General features: G+C 49.4%; 1 protein-coding gene across 1 annotated transcript in view; it reads right to left on the bottom strand.

Annotated features, from left to right (window-relative positions):
• Positions 1 to 19,623, bottom strand: part of TNK2 (tyrosine kinase non receptor 2) — a 65,643-nt gene extending 46,020 nt beyond the window's left edge. The window contains 6 exon segments of the mRNA XM_087965578.1: positions 868 to 1,145; positions 1,676 to 1,828; positions 3,121 to 3,333; positions 4,257 to 4,327; positions 6,564 to 6,741; positions 18,368 to 19,623. Coding sequence (XP_087821704.1) covers positions 868 to 1,145; positions 1,676 to 1,828; positions 3,121 to 3,333; positions 4,257 to 4,327; positions 6,564 to 6,741; positions 18,368 to 18,430 — 956 coding nt within the window. The 5' untranslated portion in view covers positions 18,431 to 19,623.
• Positions 19,624 to 20,470: the final 847 nt, after the last annotated feature.

A 20,470-nucleotide genomic window follows, 5' to 3' on the forward strand; every position in this document is an offset into this window, starting at 1 on the left:
GTAAAACAGCTTAGAGAAGGGCTGTGAAGCGGTATGTCAACTCCTAAAATATTTTTATGGTTTTTAAAAGGGAGGGGGGGGAAAAGGGATTTTAAACAGCAGTGTGGCAGCTTGGAAACCGAAAGCGCATTCCATACATGTAGTTTTTCAAAGATAGTAAAACTAGGCGACTGAAGTTTCTGCCACGCAAATATCTAACTGGAGAGAGCCTGATTGAAGACTCTGGGCTATGGATGTGTCCCATTGGAGAATATGAATTAGAATACACCCAGGGAGGTGGAGGGAAAACCAGGGTCAAGAGTGACAATGAATGATGTGTCTTAGAGTCGGCTACACCCAGGCAGCGCCGGACATGTTAACTCCCAATAAATCCTGTTGAAGTTTTGGAAGTTTGGCTCGAGACTCGTGATTTAATTGAGGGAAACGGCTGGAATCCTGACACCTGACCTGTCTCGAGTTGCCAGAGGTTAAGGGGGAATGGGAAAGTGAACCCCGCAACTGCATCGAGGTTGCACTTACAGTCACAAAATAAAGCACATTCCAACCGGCAACGTCAAGGTCATCTCCACAGAAACCCACCGAGTGACTTCTAACAACCCGTGAAACTGCTTCGTTGAGGAATGTGACTTGATTGACACATTCTTGGAGGGAGGGGGAAAGAGGGCCAGAGGCGAATTAACTGAGGGTCAGAGTTGGCTCCACTTGGTCCGTGCCGACATGACGTTCCTGATAAATAACTGGATGTCTTTTGAAGCTGGGCTCGAGACTCGTGATTTAATTGGGGGCGACGGCCGGAATCCCGACACTCCCCACTGGTGTGAACGCAGCCCAGTGTCCTTGGAAACCGGGGGGGGGGGAGACTCTCACCAGGCGAAGGGGACCTTGCGGTGCTCCTGCATGATGTAGTGGTCGTTGTTTTTGGGCAAGGCGCGCATGAGGCCGAAGTCCCCAATCTTGACTAGGTCGTTGGCCGCCAGCAGGATGTTCCGGGCCGCCAGATCCCGGTGGATGAAGCGCTTGGACTCCAGGTAGGCCATGCCGCGGGCGATCTGGATGGCGTAGTGGCAGAGGGTGGCGATCAGGAAGTGGCTCAGGTTCTTGCGCAGGCGGTCCAGCAGGGAGCCCAGCGGGGCCAGTTCGGTCACCTGAGTGGCAGAGGGGGACACAAGAATGGGGGGGGGGGAGGGGGGTTAGGTCTTAGGAAGCCCTCCGAGGCGCAAGATACCATGTCCACAAAACTGTGTGTGTGTGTGTGTGTAGCCAGTAAAGGCGTGCTTAATGACTCGCTTAATGACTGCCAGGACTCCTTAAAAGACTGCTGGGTCTGCTTAATGACTGGCAGGACTCGCTTAGCGACTGCTGGGCTTGGTTAATTATTGCTGGGACTCAATGACTGCCAGGACTTGCTTAACGACTGCTGGGACTCACTTAGTTTATGACCACTGGGTTCACTTAACGACCGCTGCAAAAAAGGTTGCAAAAACGGGGTGTAATCACATCGTGGTTCACTTAATGACCATCTTAGGACCATGATTTACAGGCATTACGTTGAGGACTACCCATTATCAAGATCACAGACACCCCCCTCCCCAATCCCCGTTGTTCTCCCAGGCCGGGCGTCTTCCTCCAGGGGTTTTTGGAGTGGGGAATGCCGGGGGGGGGTGCTGTCCCTCACCATCTTCATGGGGTTGGAGAGCACCACGCCGTAGAGGCGGATGAGGTTGACATGGTCCAGGGAATGCATGGCGTTGACTTCACGGATGAAGTCGTCCAGGGCGTCCGGCTGGTTCAGGGCGTCCGTCTTCAGGCACTTGACCGCCACGTTCAGCTGCGGAAGGGAAGGAAAGGGTGATCAACCTCTCCCGCCGCCAGATCTAGAATTGGATCCCGGACCGTGCCTAGATCCACCTGCCAAATCAGACGCCAGGTTGGTAGGCTTTATGCTCTCAAGCTTCCTCTTTCCGATACGTACTGAAGATGGACAGGGATTATAAACATTGGTATGTATTGGTGCAGATAGGTAGAGGGATGGATGTAGAAGGATCGATGGATGGAGGGATGAATATAGAAGGATGGATGGATGGATAGATGAATATAGATAGATGAATGGATGGATGGATGGAAGGATAGATGAATATAGAAAGATACATGAATGGATGGGTGGGTGGATGAATATAGGATAGTTACATAAGTAGATGGATATATGGACAGAATATAAAAGGATGGATAGATGGAAGGATGACGGATAGAAAGATGGATGGATAGATGAATATAAGGTAGTTAGATGGATATATGGATATATACGGATGGATGGATATAGGATAGTTACATGAATAGATGGATGGATAGATGAATATAGAAGGGTGGATAGATGGATGGATGGATAGATGAATATAGAAAGATAGATGGATATATCGATGAATAGATGAATATAGTAGGATAGGTACATAAATAGATGGATATATGGATGGATAGATGGATAGATGAATACAGAAGGATGGATGGATAAATAAATAAATGGATACATGAATATGATAAATGGATAGATATATAGATGTATGTATATAGCATGTGTATGTGTGTTGTGTATGTGTACACTTTTAAGAACAGGCAACAGAATTTCTATTTATTTTGTCACGTTGATGTAGTGTATATTGCAGGTGGAGATCCTTTGGGAGCCGTTATGCAACGAAATTTCATTTTAATGTATGCTGATTAGGGCACATCCAAAGTGACAATAAAAGTTATTCTCAGTCCAAGTCATTCTTAAGGTGTGCCAATGTGCCCACTGTAAAAAAAAACCACGACAATAAAGGTTATCCTATTTCCTTTGGTTTCTGAGAGGTTTGCACTTTATAATTGTAAACCTGGGAGGGACTTCCAAAGATCATCTAGTCCAGGCGTCCAAACCTTGGCCGCTTTGAAGACGTGTGGGACTTCCAACTCCCAAGTTCAACTCCTCCAAGAGGGGGCTGGGGGAATTCTGGGAGTTGGAAGTCCACCCCTCTTCAAAGTCCGCTCTTCGACGGAACTTACTCCCGGGAGTTTAAAGTCTTGTTCTTAAAATAAAACCTGGCTAGCCGGAAGCAGCAGCAGCGGCACCCCCTTGTAATCGCTTACCAACTTGCCCGACGGGGCGCACCACTCCCCGCGGCGCACCACGCCGAAAGAACCGTCGCCCAGTTTCTCCAGCAACACCAGGTCCTTCTCGCTGATGAGGCAGGTCAGGGCCTGTTGCTGCGCCTCCTCAAGGGCCACCGGGCTCGGCTGCTTACTCAAGAGACTCGGGGGCAACGGGGGCATCTCCGAGTCGGGGCGCTTCGCGCTGAAGACCTGTGAGGGAGACGGCAGACGGGCGTCAGGGGACAAAGACGGGCGGCCGAAGTTGTGACGGAGAGGAAGTCCGGTTGATTTATTTACTAGCATCGATCCCCGTGCTTCACTAACGGAACTATGTGGCCGGGCCTAGATTTTTGTGGAGGAAAATAAGGGGGGGACAAAAAATTCTGCCTCTGCCTGCCAGCATCCATCGGGATTCCTCTGGCTAGCATCCTGTCAGTGTGTCAGAGTTGAGGGCTGTTTGGAAACTGAAACAGTATTTGCTGTGTGAGCAAGGAGACAGCAAGGAGCCTGGGCGGGGCTTAGCTCAACTGTTCTGTACTAAAAGCTGCTTGGTGCTATACATCTGAAACTCCTCTCCTCTGCTTGTGTTTTGCATTTGGAAGAGATTTCTTTCCAGGTGGGAAGTAGAACTCCTTAGCATCAGAGCGTGTTAATAATAATAATATAGGGAATACTCTAAATGCTCTGAGGGTCATTTGGAAAAATCCTTTCTTAGTGAGCCCCTAGAAGCCAAGAGGAAACATACGTGCCAAATTTCAAGTTTGTAGGCTTTACGGTTCTGGAGTTTTTGTGATGATGCGTGAGGGGCATTTCGCTTGTTTTATATATAGATTTTTCTTTTTATCCTACCTACAACCTAATAGGCCTTCCTCCTCCAAATTTTTTTCACACTACAACAACCCTGCGAGGTAGTTTGGGCTGAGAAAGAGGCCCAAAGTCACCCAGCCGGCTTTCACAGTAAAGGCAGAAAACTAGAACTCACCAAAGTCAACCACTCCTGCTTTCGTGCCGAAAGTGGGACTAGAACTCACAGTCTCCTGGTGATTGGCCCATAAACCTTTCTGTTTTTCTTTTTAAAGATTCTGCCAGGTTTCTAGTCCTCAGGAGCCCCTCCTCCCCGCTCTTTCTCTCACCTTGCTCATCCAGGATTTCCGTTTGCACACAGCCTTCCTCCTCTTCACGGCCTCCCAGAGGCGTCTCTGACCTACAGAAATAAAACAAGCAGTCACAAAACCAGGGGGGAGAAAAAAATCAACAGATAGTCTGTTCTACGTACTTGCTCCGCGTTGGAAGTTTTTTTTGGGGGGGGCTAGGTAATTCCACCAACTTTATAGAAAGTTGGCGCTACGAGCTCTGTTTCACTCTAATCCAGCCAGTTCCAAAACACTGAAATTAGAAGTTCTCAAACTTTACCTACGGCTAGGCCTCGACTTAAATCGTTCGTTTAGTGACCAGAGTTACAATGACACTGGAAAAAGTGACTTATGACAGATGCAACCTCCCCATGATCAAAATTCAGGGGTTTAGCAATGTCCTAGGGTCCCATTTTGTGACCTTCCCAGCCAGCCTCCGAGAAACTTGCTTGGACAGGGGGGGTTGGACTAGATGACCTACAAGGTCCCTTCCAACTCTGATTATCTGTTCAACGAAGTCAGTGAGGGGAAAGCCAGATTCGCTTAACAATCGAACGATTCACTTTTAACAACGGCGATGGGTTCGCTTAACTGGGACAAAAACGGTCGTAAAACAGGACGCAACTCATCGAGCTGTCTTGCTTAACCACGGAATCTGTGGGCTCCACTGTGGTCGTAAATCGAGGACTACCTGCATATGAAAACATTGCTTTAAAATTGGTCTTCTGCGCTAGAGATAGGCCTCGTCTTACAACAGTTCGTTTAGTGATCGTTCGAAGTTACAGCGGTGCTGGAAAAAGGTGGCCTTTGCTATCGTTTTTCCCACTTAACGTCCGTTGCAGCGGTCACGTAATCAACATTAAGGCGCTTGGCCACTGACTCGTATTTATGACAGCTGCTGTGTCCCAGGATTCCCTTTTGCGACCTTTTGACCAGCCAAGTCAATTGTTCTGACCAAGGCTTCTGAGACCGTTAATTACACATACGCTTATTTTAAAAATAAGTCTTGTTTTATTGCAACGTTGGGAATTGTTTTCATTCCCAGCTGGTAATGAATCTCAAACAGTCCCTCGAGATAAGCACCCACCTTTCTGTCCTGTGAAGTGCTGTCAACAACAGAAATGTCAAATGAACTAGGAAAAAAAACCAACCGAAGTACAAAGAGCTTTGTTGAGGTAATTCCCCGTTAGGAGAATGAGTGCATACAGGGAGATGTATTTGAGAGGAGTGTTTGAATAATACACACAGAGCACACAGATACACTGTACAGTAAATGTAGGTTTTTACTTCCAGAAAGGTTTAAGCAAAGTCCAAAATAAGCAATCCAAAGTCATTCGCAGGTAAAGTCAGTCAGTTTGAATCCAGGGGTAATCCAAATATAAAATTCCAGTGTCAAAAAAACAGTTCAGTATCAGACTTACATTAAATCCAGTAATATCAGTCAATTAGAAGAAATGGAGGAACAGCAACACTTTCCAACAGAAGGAAACAGAGATACTCACTCAGACACACTCTCTTCTGATACTAAGACTAAAACAATCCAGGTTTCTGGCTCCATCTTATGGCCTTTTGAAAAACCACACCCAATTGCAGTTTTTGCAATCTCTTAAAGACATAGTACGAAAATGTTTATCCTGGTTTATATATTTCTAACCCAAATAGCTGTTAGGTGACTTATATTCCTAATAAGCTTCAAGGATGAATCTGAACTGAACGAACGACTTTGCTTTCTGCAAAGGTTTCTTCACCTTTGCCTGTCCTTTATCCCTTATGGGAGGGGCAATCACTTCCCAGCCTTATTCCTGAGTTGCCCCTTTTGTCTCAGCTGCTCTCACCATCTAGCAGCTCTGTGCATACGCTCACTGGGAACAGGCTCCCCTGGTTCCTCTGCCTCGCTGCTGCCAGACTCCAAAGGCTCCGGAGTCCGCACCCCACTCCCAGATGGTCCTGGCCCCATCTCTCCATCGGACGCAGGACCCTCGTCCGAGTCCTCCCCAGACTCCCAGACTGATCCCCTTTCTTCCCCACTGTCCGATTCCGCTGCCGTCTGCACAGGCTGCCAGCGAACCACAACGTCAATGGAGAATCCGGAACTCACTTGCTTAACAACTGCAGGGATTCGCTCAACCATCGTGGCACGAAATGAGGCAAAACTCACTTAACCACTATCTCACTGAGCAAAAGAAAGTTTGATCTCTGTCATGACCGTTGCAAAAATCACAAAACCCTGCCATTGCTTCTTTCCACCCTAATAGGTTGCAAAACGTCTGGGTCCAAGGAGGTGGGGTAGGCTGGAGGGCCGCTCACCTGGTCTCCCCATTCCGATTTTCTCCAGGTCCTCATTCTTGACATACTCAAAGTGCGACAGGCGAGTGACGTTGAGGTCATCGCGGATCCGGAGGAAGTACTGCTGAAGCTGCACTTCGGTCAGGAGTTCGAGTAACCAGTCGGTCCCTTCATCCGCCTGCATGCCACAGCTCAGCTTCTGGAAAGAAAGAGGGAAACGTCACCATGGGTGGACACCAGTGAGGACCACAGAGCTTGGTTTGAAGGGGAAGCGCTCCTCAAGGAAGAGGAGTTTAGGGTCATCCTAAACCTGTGATGGTGAACCTATGGCATGCGTGCCACACAGGTGGCACGCAACCTACAGGCAAACTTACTTCACTGCACATGTGCGTGCCTCACAGCTGATTTTCGGCCGGTTTGAGGCCTTTTTCGGCCTCCCAGAGGCTTCAGGAAGGCTTCTGCAGGCCAAAAACTAGGCCCATTTCATCACTTCCTGTTTTTCCGGAAATACGCAAGTGACAAAACGGGCCTAGTTTTTGGCCTGCAAAGCCTGCAGAAGCCTTCCTGGGAGGCCGAAAAAGGCCTCAAACCGACCAAAAATCAGCTGTGAGGTGCATTGCAGGTAAGTGGGCAGCAGAGGTAGTGGGGATTGCGCGTGCATGCGTAGGGGGCGTGGGGGGAATGCGCATTGCCTTCTGGGTGCTGGCACACGAGCGCGAGCGTACAATTTTTGGCACAAGAGCCCAAACAGGTTAGCCACCAGAGTCCTAAATGCTCTGGAAGAGCTAAACGTTGACCGCAGAGGCAGAGAAGACGCCAAAAACACCAGCCAGACTAGTTATACGAACATCTCAAGACCACCAAAGAAGTTCTAGAAAACTTCTGGAGAAAGTTCTATTATTACACCACTGCTCAGCCTTCTTAGTGGAACCACCCTGCAGGCGTTATGGGTCACCACGGCAACCTGAAGACCTACAGACCAACTCCCAGAATTCTGGCTGAGGAATTCTGGGAGTTGAAGTCCATCAGTCTTTAGGTGGCCACGGCTGGAGACCTCTCTTCTAAATGCAGGAGTCTACCAACCATGGCAACTTTTAAGCGTGGAGGACTTCAACTCCCAGAATTCCCCAGCCAGCCGTGTCGGTTTCTTTCTCTCTTGTCCCCCTCAAAGTGGAGAGATTGCAGAGGAAGGGATTACAAGAGAGTAAGATATGCTGGCTGGGGAATTCTGGGAGTTGAAGTGGCCAAGGTTGGGGACCCCTGTTCTAAATGACATCACCTTCGTGGCTGAACCGCCCCGTGTATTCTCACCCTGCTAAACTCCAAAGCAGTGGACTTCAGTTCCCAGAACCCCCCTGGCATATGAAAACGAGAAGGCCACACAAAAGTAGAGTGAAGGTGAAGCCACGGGGATGTGACCAGTGACACAAATGCTCTTGATTGTTTGCACAATGGTGTCACCAGACACACGGCATCACTTCTGTGGAGTCCTTGGCGCTCCCTGAACTGGGTGGTTTTTCTTGCCTGGGCTAGAAACTGGGAGACAGTGAGTTCTAGTTCAGACTTAGACAGGAAAGCTGGCTGGGTGATTTTAAGCCAATCGCTAGGAGACAATGAGTTCTAGTTTGCCTTAGGCATGAAAGCCAACTGGGTGAGTTTGGCCAATCACCAGGAGAGTGTGAGTTCTAGTCCCGCCTACTGGGGGCCAATAACCAGGAGATGGTTAGTTGTAGTCCTGCCTAATTGGGTGACTGGGCCAATCACCAGATGATGATGAGTTCTAGTCCCGCCTTAGGCAGGAAAGCTTGCTGGGTGTCTTTGAGCCAATCACCAGGAGACGTTGAGTTCTAGTCCTGATTAATTGGGTGACTTTGGGTCAATCACCAGGAAACGATGCGTTCTTATCCCACTTAACTAGGTGACTTTGGGCCAATCACCAGGAGACGTTGAGTTCTAGTCCCGCCTAATTGGGTGACTGGGCCAATCAACAGGAAACAGTTAGTTCTAGTCCCACCTAATTGGGTGACTTTGGGCCCATCACCAGGAAACAATGCGTTCTAGTCCCGCCTAACTGGGTGACTTTGGGCCCATCACCAGGAGACAGTGAGTTCTAGTCCCACCTAATTGGGTGACTGGGCCAATCAACAGGAAACAGTTAGTTCTAGTCCCACCTAATTGGGTGACTTTGGGCCCATCACCAGGAAACAATGCGTTCTAGTCCCGCCTAACTGGGTGACTTTGGGCCCATCACCAGGAGACAGTGAGTTCTAGTCCCGCCTAATTGGGTGACTGGGGCAATCAACAGGAAACAGTTAGTTCTAGTCCCACCTAATTGGGTGACTTTGGGCCCATCACCAGGAAACAATGCGTTCTAGTCCCGCCTAACTGGGTGACTTTGGGCCCATCACCAGGAGACAGTGAGTTCTAGTCCCGCCTAATTGGGTGACTGGGGCAATCAACAGGAAACAGTTAGTTCTAGTCCCACCTAATTGGGTGACTTTGGGCCAATCACCAGGAAACAATGCGTTCTAGTCCCGCCTAACTGGGTGACTTTGGGCCCATCACCAGGAGACAGTGAGTTCTAGTCCCACCTAATTGGGTGACTGGGCCAATCAACAGGAAACAGTTAGTTCTAGTCCCACCTAATTGGGTGACTTTGGGCCAATCACCAGGAAACAATGCGTTCTAGTCCCGCCTAACTGGGTGACTTTGGGCCCATCACCAGGAGACAGTGAGTTCTAGTCCCGCCTAATTGGGTGACTGGGCCAATCAACAGGAAACAGTTAGTTCTAGTCCCACCTAATTGGGTGACTTTGGGCCCATCACCAGGAAACAATGCGTTCTAGTCCCGCCTAACTGGGTGACTTTGGGCCCATCACCAGGAGACAGTGAGTTCTAGTCCCGCCTAATTGGGTGACTTTGGGCCCATCACCAGGAGACAGTGAGTTCTAGTCCCGCCTAATTGGGTGACTGGGGCAATCAACAGGAAACAGTTAGTTCTAGTCCCACCTAATTGGGTGACTTTGGGCCCATCACCAGGAAACAATGCGTTCTAGTCCCGCCTAACTGGGTGACTTTGGGCCCATCACCAGGAGACAGTGAGTTCTAGTCCCGCCTAATTGGGTGACTTTGGGCCCATCACCAGGAGACAGTGAGTTCTAGTCCCGCCTAACTGGGTGACTTTGGGCCCATCACCAGGAGACAGGGAGTTCTAGTCCCGCCTAACTGGGTGACTTTGGGCCCATCACCAGGAAACAATGCGTTCTAGTCCCGCCTAACTGGGTGACTTTGGGCCCATCACCAGGAGACAGTGAGTTCTAGTCCCACCTAATTGGGTGACTTTGGGCCCATCACCAGGAGACAGGGAGTTCTAGTCCCACCTAATTGGGTGACTTTGGGCCCATCACCAGGAGACAGGGAGTTCTAGTCCCACCTAATTGGGTGACTTTGGGCCCATCACCAGGAGACAGTGAGTTCTAGTCCCACCTAATTGGGTGACTTTGGGCCCATCACCAGGACAGTGAGTTCTAGTCCCGCCTAACTGGGTGACTTTGGGCCCATCACCAGGAGACAGTGAGTTCTAGTCCCACCTAATTGGGTGACTTTGGGCCCATCACCAGGAGACAGGGAGTTCTAGTCCCACCTAATTGGGTGACTTTGGGCCCATCACCAGGAGACAGTGAGTTCTAGTCCCACCTAATTGGGTGACTTTGGGCCCATCACCAGGAGACAGGGAGTTCTAGTCCCACCTAATTGGGTGACTTTGGGCCCATCACCAGGAGACAGTGAGTTCTAGTCCCACCTAATTGGGTGACTTTGGGCCCATCACCAGGAGACAGGGAGTTCTAGTCCCACCTAATTGGGTGACTTTGGGCCCATCACCAGGAGACAGTGAGTTCTAGTCCCACCTAATTGGGTGACTTTGGGCCCATCACCAGGAGACAGGGAGTTCTAGTCCCACCTAATTGGGTGACTTTGGGCCCATCACCAGGAGACAGGGAGTTCTAGTCCCACCTAATTGGGTGACTTTGGGCCCATCACCAGGAGACAGTGAGTTCTAGTCCCGCCTAATTGGGTGACTTTGGGCCCATCACCAGGAGACAGTGAGTTCTAGTCCCGCCTAACTGGGTGACTTTGGGCCCATCACCAGGAGACAGGGAGTTCTAGTCCCACCTAATTGGGTGACTTTGGGCCCATCACCAGGAGACAGTGAGTTCTAGTCCCGCCTAACTGGGTGACTTTGGGCCCATCACCAGGAGACAGGGAGTTCTAGTCCTGCCTAATTGGGTGACTTTGGGCCCATCACCAGGAGACAGGGAGTTCTAGTCCTGCCTAATTGGGTGACTTTGGGCCCATCACCAGGAGACAGTGAGTTCTAGTCCCACCTAATTGGGTGACTTTGGGCCCATCACCAGGAGACAGTGAGTTCTAGTCCCGCCTAATTGGGTGACTTTGGGCCAATCACCAGGAGATGGCGAGTTCTAGTACTGCCTAATTGGGTGACTGGGCCCATCAACAGGAAACAATGCGTTCTAGTCCCACCTAATTGGGTGATTTTGGGCCCATCACCAGGAGACGTTGAGTTCTAGTCCTGCCTAATTGGGTGACTGGGCCAATCAACAGGAGATGGCGAGTTCTACTCCTGCCTAATTGGGTGACTGGGCCCATCAACAGGAAACAATGCGTTCTAGTCCCACCTAATTGGGTGATTTTGGGCCCATCACCAGGAGACGTTGAGTTCTAGTCCTGCCTAATTGGGTGACTGGGCCAATCAACAGGAAACAATGCGTTCTAGTCCCACCTAATTGGGTGACTTTGGGCCCATCAACAGGAAACAATGCGTTCTAGTCCCACCTAATTGGGTGACTTTGGGCCCATCACCAGGAGATGGCGAGTTCTAGTCCTGCCTTAGGCAGGAAAGCTGAATGAATGGGCCAATCCCTCTCTCTCCTCCCAGCCCACCTTGCATGGTTGCTGTTACGTAGAAAATTAGAGGAGGAAGTGCATCACATTAAGTTTGATGCCTTTTTCTGCAACTGGGGAGTTGTTGTTGTTTTTTTTGCAAAAAAAAAAAGTACTAAAGGCAGGATGCAAATAAAGCCAATAAAATTTGAAACTGCTCCAACGCTTAGCGCCTATGGAGAGGAAGCTGTCTTCCTAATTTCCCAGGCCCCCATAACCTGTCTCCCCCCATCCCTCCCCCCCCCCCACTTCCTTTCCCATCTGTGCACGTCACAAGTGCAGGGTCTTGGGCACAAAACGGAGCCTGCAGCTGGCACCTTCACCAGCAGCCCCCCTTCCTCCCTCTCCATCCAAGGGGAGTGGGGTGTCCAGCTCCCCCACGAGAGACAAACGGGGCTTCTGTTTGGGGTTCAAAAAAAAAAAAAAAAACAAAACACGATTCCACATGAGCCTCGCGGAGAAAAAAAAAACGAAAGCCGTGCCAAGCCGATTCTGGATTTTGCATCACAAACCGCTCGGGTGCGACTGTGCAGGAAATGACTACTCTCCGGAGAACCGGTCTGAAAGGAGGTGGGATGGAGCAGTTAAAACACGGAGAAAGGGATGGGGGGGTGGTTGGGAGGAGGAGGAAGAATGGAGGAGGAGGAGGAAGGGGGACAGGAAGGAGGGGGAGAGAAACAGCTGTGCGCGTACAGCAGTTGTGGGACCCAGCATTCCAATGCCAGCATTCAACTTTTGCTTTGTTTTTTTTTTGTGCAACCGGGTAGAAACTACACTTGGAATAACAATCAAGCCTCAAAACAATCAGAAACGGGGCTGGGAGGAACCTTGGGAGGTCTTCTAGTCCAACCCCTGCACAAGCAGACCTTATACATTTCAGACAAATGGCTGTCCAATGCTCTTCTTAAAAAAACCTCCAGCGATGGAGCGTTCGCAAGTTCTGGTGGCAAGCTGTCCCCTCTGGTTCATTGTTCTCACTAATCCCTCAATTCCTTCCTTCTTTCAAGGGGTTAGAATACAGCACTGCAGGCAAAACTCTGCCCACAGCCAGCAGTTCGATCCTGACTGGCTCAAGGTTGACCCAGCCTTCTGTCCCTTCCGGGGTCGGTAAAATGAGGACCCAGATTGTTGGGTGGCAAGAGGCTGACTCTGTAAACCGCTTAGAGAGGGCTGTGAAAGCACTGTGAAGCGGTATATAAGTCTAAGTAGTATTGCTCTTCCTTCCTTCCCTTCCCTCCTTCTTCCACTCCTCTTTCCTTCCTTCCACCCTCCTTCTCCCTTTCTTTCTCCTTTCCCCTCCCTTCCCTTTTCTCCTCTCCTCCCTCCCTCTCCTCCTTCCTAAATCTCTTCCTCCTTCTCCTCTCCCCGCTCTTCCTCCTTTCCTCTTCCTTCCTCCCTCCTTCTCCTCCTCTCCTCTCTTCCTTCCTTCTACCCTCCCTCCCCACTTCTCCCTCCTTTCCTCTTCCTTCCTTCCACCCTTCCTCCGCTCCCTCCTTCCTTTCCCTTCCTTCCTCCCTTTTTCTCCTCTCCTCTCCTTCTTTCCTCCCTCCCTCCTCTGCCTCTCTTCCTTCCTCCCTAAATCTCTGCCTCTTCCTCCTTCTCCTCACCCCTTCCTCCCTCCCTCCTCACCCTTCCCTCCTTTCCTCTTCCTTCCTTCCACCTTTCCTCCGTCTCCCTCCTTCCTTCCTCCCCCTTTTTCTCCTTTCTTTCCTCCCCCTCCTCTGCCTCTCATCTTCCTTCCTCCCTAAATCTCTGCCTCTTCCTCCTTCTCCTCTCCCCTCCCTCCCTCCCTCCTCCTCACCCTTCCCTCCTTTCCTCTTCCTTCTCCTTCTTTCCTCTCCCCTTCCTTCCTTCCCTCCCTCCCTCTCCTCTTTATCCCTTAAGTTGGCTTTCCATCAGCAAGTTCTTTTGCACGATTTATGTATCTGTTCACATATTTTTTGTTTAAACTTCTGCCCTTCCTCTTGAACATCTGGTCTGCAACTGCAGGTGCGCCTGCCTTATCTGAAGGCCATTCAAACTGGCTCTCCCAGTTGAACAGCTGCCCTTTTCTGGACGCCTGTTTGTCTCCCTTCCAAGGACAGCAGCTGTTCCTCCCCGTCCTTTTCAATCCACTGGCCCTGCAAAAGAAAACAATGGTTTCCCTGGGATCCCTGGCACAGGGGCTGGGTGTGCGGCGTGCCCACTCCGGGCACGTGAATTCACCCGTTTTTTTCCGGGCTGCAAAAAGAAAGTTGTGCCAGTGGCACCCCTGGAGACATCAGAAAAGTGACATCGCCTAGCTACCAACTTAGTTAAGCTGGACGAGCACATCGGGCAGTGTGCAAACGGAGCGGGGTAAGATTTGCAGCCCGATAGGAGAAAAGATTGCCACGTGAGAAGATAAAAAGAAAAAGAAATAGAGGGAAAGAGGGAGGGAAAGAGGGAAGTAAGGAAGGGGGAAAGCAAGGATGGCGGGGAAGGAAGGAAAGAAGAGTGGATGGCTAGGGGAAGGAAGGAAGGGAAGGAAGAAAGAATGGAAGGGAGAAAGGAAGAGTGGGGGAAGGAAGGAAGAATGGATGGATAGAGGAAGGCAGAGAAGGAAAAAAATGGAAGGGAGAAAGGAAGAGTGGGGGAAGGAAGGAAGAATGGATGGATAGAGGAAGGAAGGGAAGGAAGAAAAAATGGAAGGGAGAAAGGAAGAGTGGGGGAAGGAAGGAAGAATGGATGGATAGAGGAAGGAAGGGAAGGAAGGAAGGAAGAAAAATGGGAGAAAGGAAGAGTGGAGGAAGAAGGAAGAATGGATGGATAGAGGAAGGAAGAGAAGGAAGGAAAGGAAGAAAAAATGGAAGGGAGAATGGAAGAGTGGGGGAAGGAAGAATGGATGGATAGAGGAAGGAAGGAAGAGAAGAAAAAAATGGAAGGGAGAAAGGAAGAGTGGGGGAAGGAAGGAAGAATGGATGGATAGAGGAAGGAAGGGAAGGAAGGGAAGGAAGAAAAAATGGGAGGGAGAAAGGAAGAGTGGAGGAAGGAAGAATGGATGGATAGAGGAAGGAAGGGAAGGAAGGAAAGGAAGAAAAATGGAAGGGAGAAAGGAAGAGTGGGGGAAGGAAGGAAGAATGGATGGATAGAGGAAGGAAGGGAAGGAAGGGAAGGAAGAAAAAATGGAAGGGAGAAAGGAAGAGTGGGGGAAGGAAGGAAGAATGGATGGATAGAGGAAGGAAGAGAAGGAAGGAAAGGAAGAAAAATGGAAGGGAGAAAGGAAGAGTGGGGGAAGGAAGAATGGATGGATAGAGGAAGGAAGGGAAGGAAGGAAGGAAGAAAAATGGAAGGGAGAAAGGAAGAGTGGGGGAAGGAAGGAAGAATGGATGGATAGAGGAAGGAAGGGAAGGAAGGAAAGGAAGGAAAAATGGAAGGGAGAAAGGAAGAGTGGGGGAAGGAAGAATGGATGGATAGAGGAAGGAAGAGAAGGAAGAAAAAATGGAAGGAAAAATGGAAGGGAGAAAGGAAGAGTGGGGGAAGGAAGGAAGAATGGATGGATAGAGGAAGAAAGAGAAGGAAAGGAAGAAAAAATGGAAGGGAGAAAGGAAGAGTGGGGGAAGGAAGGAAGAATGGATGGATAGAGGAAGGAAGGAAGGGAAGGAAGAAAAATGGAAGGGAGAAAGGAAGAGTGGGGGAAGAAAGGAAGAATGGATGGATAGAGGAAGGAAGGAAGAGAAGGAAGAAAAAATGGAAGGGAGAAAGGAAGAGTGGAGGAAGGAAGAATGGATGGATAGAGGAAGGAAGGAAGAGAAGGAAGAAAAAATGGAAGGGAGAAAGGAAGAGTGGGGTAAGGAAGGAAGAATGGATGGATAGAGGAAGGAAGGGAAGGAAGGAAAGGAAGAAAAAATGGGAGAAAGGAAGAGTGGAGGAAGGAAGAATGGATGGATAAGAGGAAGGAAGAGAAGGAAGAGAAGGAAGAAAAAATTGAAGGGAGAAAGGAAGTGGGGGAAGGAAGGATAGGGGAAGGAATGAAGGAAAGAAAAAAATGAAGGAAGTTAGGAAGGAAGGAGTGGAAGGGAGGGAAAGGAAGGAAGATAGGGGAAGGAAGGAAAGGAGGGAGGAAATGGGAATGGAAAGGAGGAAGGAAGAAAGGAGAGGCGATGAAAAAGGAGGGAAGAAATGAAGAAGGAGGGAGGGAAGAGATAAGGGAGGGAGGGAAAAACGAGATGGGAATGAGAAGGAAGAAAGAAAAGCAGAGAGGAAGAAAAAGGAAGCAAAGGAGGGAAGCAGATGGGAAGAGGGAGGAAGTAGGAGATGGGAATGGGAAAAAAGAGAGGGACGAAGGAAGACAGGAATCCACCTCACAGGGTTGATGTGTGGAAAATAAGAGAGGAGGAAAGAGTATTAGGTATGTCTGCCTCTTTGGCTTACGAATAAAAACAACAAAGGCGAGATACAAATGAATACTAAACTTTTTTAAAAAAAAAAAACCTACTAAAATAACAATAAATCAAAGTGCTTCCAAACACAGCCCTCCGCCAAAACTCTGCCAAATTATTTCCTCCTTTTTAACCAAGTCTTCTTTATACTTTAACAGTTGGAAGGGACCCTGTAGGTCATCTAGTCCAACCCCCTCCCCAGCCCAAGCAAGGGGACCCTACACACCACTTCTGACAAATGGCAATCCACAATCTCTTCTTGAAAGTCTCAAAGTGACTTTCTCTCTTCTTTCTGGCCTTTTTTCCCCCCCCTTCCCCACTCTGTCTCTTCAAGGCCTGAATTTTTTCCCACTTCCAGAATGACAACCACCAGCCGCCGTTTCAAAGCTTCCTCCCAACCTGCCCAAAAGCAGCCGCCGAACAGGTTTATCTGACCTGTATGTCTGAATGCGGACACCTGTCCAGTCTGCCACCCCCCCGGTGTCTTCCTGGAGGTATGGCCATTCCCAGATGTTGCAGCCATTAAAAATGAAACTTTTGGGCCAAGAATTCCTTGGCGAGAGACAAAAACAAGGGAGCCTGGAGAGGAAATGAGCAATGAGTAACTTACTCCTCGGTGTTGTTTGGAGACGAATTGGGTCAGGTCAGGCTTCTTTCCATGGTGACACGCCTGAGAAAGTTTACAAGGGAGGCCCGAAGTAAAGAAGCTTACGCAACTCGGAGCCTTTCTCGGTGTCTTGTCCACGGGCAGCGTGGCCCTTTGGGTATATTTCCTGAACGTTGTTGTTCCCACGTTATCTGGGCCACATCTGTTTGTGAGAAGGCGGAGCTGGGTGGATTTAGGACGGGTGGGCTCCCCACCGGCTTTTTCCGTGCCAATTCTGAGCTGCGGGCAGGTCTCGACTTACAACGGCTTGGTTAGTGACCGTTGGGCACTGGAAAAAAATGGGACTTACAACTATAAGTCCCCGGGTTTATGACGGACAAGCCTACGAACCTGGTCTTTCTGTGCAAGTTCTGAGCTACAGGTGGGCCTCAACTTACAATGGTTTGGTGAGTGACCGTTGAGCACTGAAAAAAATTGACTTAGAACCAGTCCTCGGGTTTATGACGGACAAGCCTACGAACCTGGTCTTTCTGTGCAAGTTCTGAGCTACAGGTAGGCCTCAACTTACAACGGCTTGGTTAGTGACCGTTGGGCACTGAAAAAAATTGACTTAGAACCAGTCCTCGGGTTTATGACGGAGAAGCCTACGAACCTGGTCTTTCTGTGCAAGTTCTGAGCTACAGGTAGGCCTCAACATACAACGGCTTGGTTAGTGACCGTTGGGCACTGAAAAAAATTGACTTAGAACCAGTCCTCGGGTTTATGACGGAGAAGCCTACGAACCTGGTCTTTCCGTGCGAATTCTGAGCTACAGGCAGGCCTCGACTTGCATGGCTTGGTTAGTGACCTTTGAGGACTGAAAAAACGGAACTTACAACTATAAGTCCTCAGGTTTATGGCGGGACAGACCTCCGAACCCGGTCTTTCTGTGCAAATTCTGAGGTACAAGTGGGCCTCGACTTACAACCCTTCGTTCAGCGCGACTGTTCAAAGTTACACCAGCCATTGAAAAAGTGGATCATGTTTTTCCACGCTTGCGACCCGTGGTTATGTGATCAAAATTGAGACGCTTGGCCAAGGACTCGTATTTATGACGGTCCCGGTGTCCCGTGATCTCTGATGAGCCAAGTCCACGGGGAAACCGGATTCATTTAAACGATCGCAAGACGAACTTCACAATTCCAGTGTTCGCTTAAGAACTGTGGCAAGAAAGGCCGTAAAACGGGGACAAAACTCACTTAACACCTCACTTCAGCACGTAAACTTTGGGCTCAATGGGGGGTCATAAGCCAAGGACTACCTGTAAATGGGGAGAACAGGATTCGGCGAACGACAGCACGGCTCACTTAAGGACAGCGATTCGCTTAAGATTTGTGGCAAAAACGGACGTAAAATCAGGTTTGGCTCACTTAATGACTGCTTTGCTAAACAATGGAAACCAGCCCCAATTCTGGTCGTTAAGTCGAGGACTACCTGTCCTATGTAGTAAACTAACACTTGCGGACAAAAGACGGCAGATTCAGCCTTCCTTGGTCCGTGTATCCCTTTTTTCAGCTGACTTCTGCTGTCTAAAGAGGCTCTACAGCTCTGTAAAGGAAGCGGCGACATTAACACAAGGAAAATATCTTCCTTTTCCTTCAGGAAAAGAATTCCCCCCTTTTTAAAAATCTACGAGGCGAATTTCCTATATCCCGGTCCATCGTATACCACCCCACCAGCACAGGAATTGGGGTTGCTACAGGTGACTTTAGCAAGCCAACCAAGCTGCATTCTGGAACCAAAGACACGCTGGGGACAACCGGAGAAAACTCTTGTAAAGGTGAAGTTTTGGGGCGATCTCCTGAGGGCTCCCTTACCTTGTAAACCCGGAAACGGGAAAGAAATGGGAAGGACCGACGCCAGGCCTCAAAACGCTGCATCCTGGCTGGGCAGGTAACACAGAAGAGCAGAGCTGGAAGGGGACCTCAAGAGGTCTTCTAGTCCAACCCCCTGTTCAAGCAGGAGACCCTATACCATTCCAGGCAAATGGATTATCCAATCTCTTCTTTCAAAAAAAAAAAACCTCCAGGGATGGAGCACCCACAACTCCTGGTGGCAAGCAGTTCCACTGACCAATTGTCCTCTCTGTCAGGAAGTTATTTCCTTATTTCCAGGTTGCTTCGCTCCTTGTTCGGTTTCCATTTGTTGCTTCTTGTCCTGGCCTTTGGGCGATTTGGAGACGTTGATCTCTGCTACCCAACCAGCCTCTTTGTCCGTCTCCGTTCTGGATTCGAGTGGCGCAGCCAAAGGGAGACAGGGACGCTTAGGGAAAACTGCAGGCCAAATCCTCAAAACTTTTTTTAAAAGATTCAGTAAATCTCCCAAAAGGCAAAAATCCAACCATCATCCAGTGCTGGCTTCCTTAGAGATAACCAGAAGATCCCATTTAGGCACACAGGACCCCAAATTCCCTGGCCAGGATCCCCGTCTTCCATCCTAGGCGCCAGAAAAACCCGGATCCATCAGCAAACAGATTCCCTTGTCAATCAGATGTGAGCTGGAAGGGTTCTGGGGAGGTCTTCTAGTCTACCCCTGCTGCTTGAGCGGAGAGAACCTATGCCGTGTTTCAGACAAACGGCTGCCCCAATCTCTTCTTAAAAGCCTCCAGCGATGGAGAAGCCACAACTTCCGGTGGCAAGTCGTTCCACTGGTTAATTGTCTTCGCTCTTTAAGAAGTTTCTCCTGAATTCCAGGTTGCTTCTCTCCTTGGTTAGTTTCCACCCATTGCTTTTTGTCTTGCCTTCCGGTGCTTTGGAGAATAATTCCACCCGCTCCTCTTCTTTGTGGCTGGCCTCTCAGACTAACAAAGAGTTGGAAAGGGAACTCGGAGGTCTTCTAGTCCAACCCACTCCTCAAGCAGGAGACCTTATATCATGATGGACAAACGGCTGTCTTAAATTTCCTCTTAAAAACCTCTGGGGATGGAGCAGCCACAACTTCTGGTGGCAAGCAGTTCTGCTGGTGAATTGTCCTCCCTCTTAGGAAGTTGCTCCTTCATGCTTAGAAAATTCCAAGAGGTCGGACAACCCTTGTGGCTTCTCCCCTTGGTTGCAATTTCCATCCATCGCTTCTCGTCTCCGTCTTCTCCTTTTCCACCACCAAGAGACTTCCAAAAAATAAACCAAAAACCAAAAAACACCCCAAAGCTGCCGTCCAAATTCTCCGGCCACCTTTTCTTCCTGCTTGCACCCCCAAATCCCCCTCTGGCAAAACCTCCCCTTGCAAGCACCCACAGGACCTGGTGTGTGTGTGTGTGTGTGTAAAATGGGGTGATAATAACCCGCTGTTCCCAGCTCTGGTCCCCCTTTGCAACTTTCCCCGAGCGGAGAGATTCTTGCAACCGGGCGAAGACGAGAGAGAAAAAAAAATCATCATAATCATCTTGTTTGTGCTTTTCGCAGCGGAGACTTTTGGCGTGCCAAGCAGGCGTGTTCTTCATCCTCTCCCCTCCCCTCTGGTCACAGTCCTCGGCCACTTTACTCCCTCCTCCCCCCACTCCGTCGGCCAGCCTCCAACACAGACCGCTTGGTATTTGCCCGGGGAATGCACGGTTGGGGCGGCTGCCAAGAGGTCGCAATTAAAAAAAATGGGGCTGGACAGACAATTTCCTGTGTGAGGCTCCGAGAGGGAATGTTTTTGTTTTGAGGGTGTTTTTTGCAAAAAAAAAAAAAAAACCAGGCTTCCCGGCGATTTCCACCCTGCAAAAAGTAGAGAAGGGGAAAGTTTCCGGAAAAGATACACTCCATGTATACATAACTATGTATATACTTATACCGATTATCTTGTAAGCGGTTGACGAATCAAATCGATCAAAATCAAAATCGTTTAAACAAGCACGACACTACACAAACGGAGGCAATAGAGGCAAAAAAGAATCTGTAAATCTATTTTCTTTATAAAGATGGAACTCCTTTCCCCTG

Source organism: Notechis scutatus, chromosome 4 (assembly GCF_049901735.1).
Source record: "Notechis scutatus isolate UNSWTSFEM ecotype Mainland chromosome 4, rNotScu1.2, whole genome shotgun sequence".
NCBI classification, from domain to species: Eukaryota; Metazoa; Chordata; class Lepidosauria; order Squamata; family Elapidae; genus Notechis; species Notechis scutatus.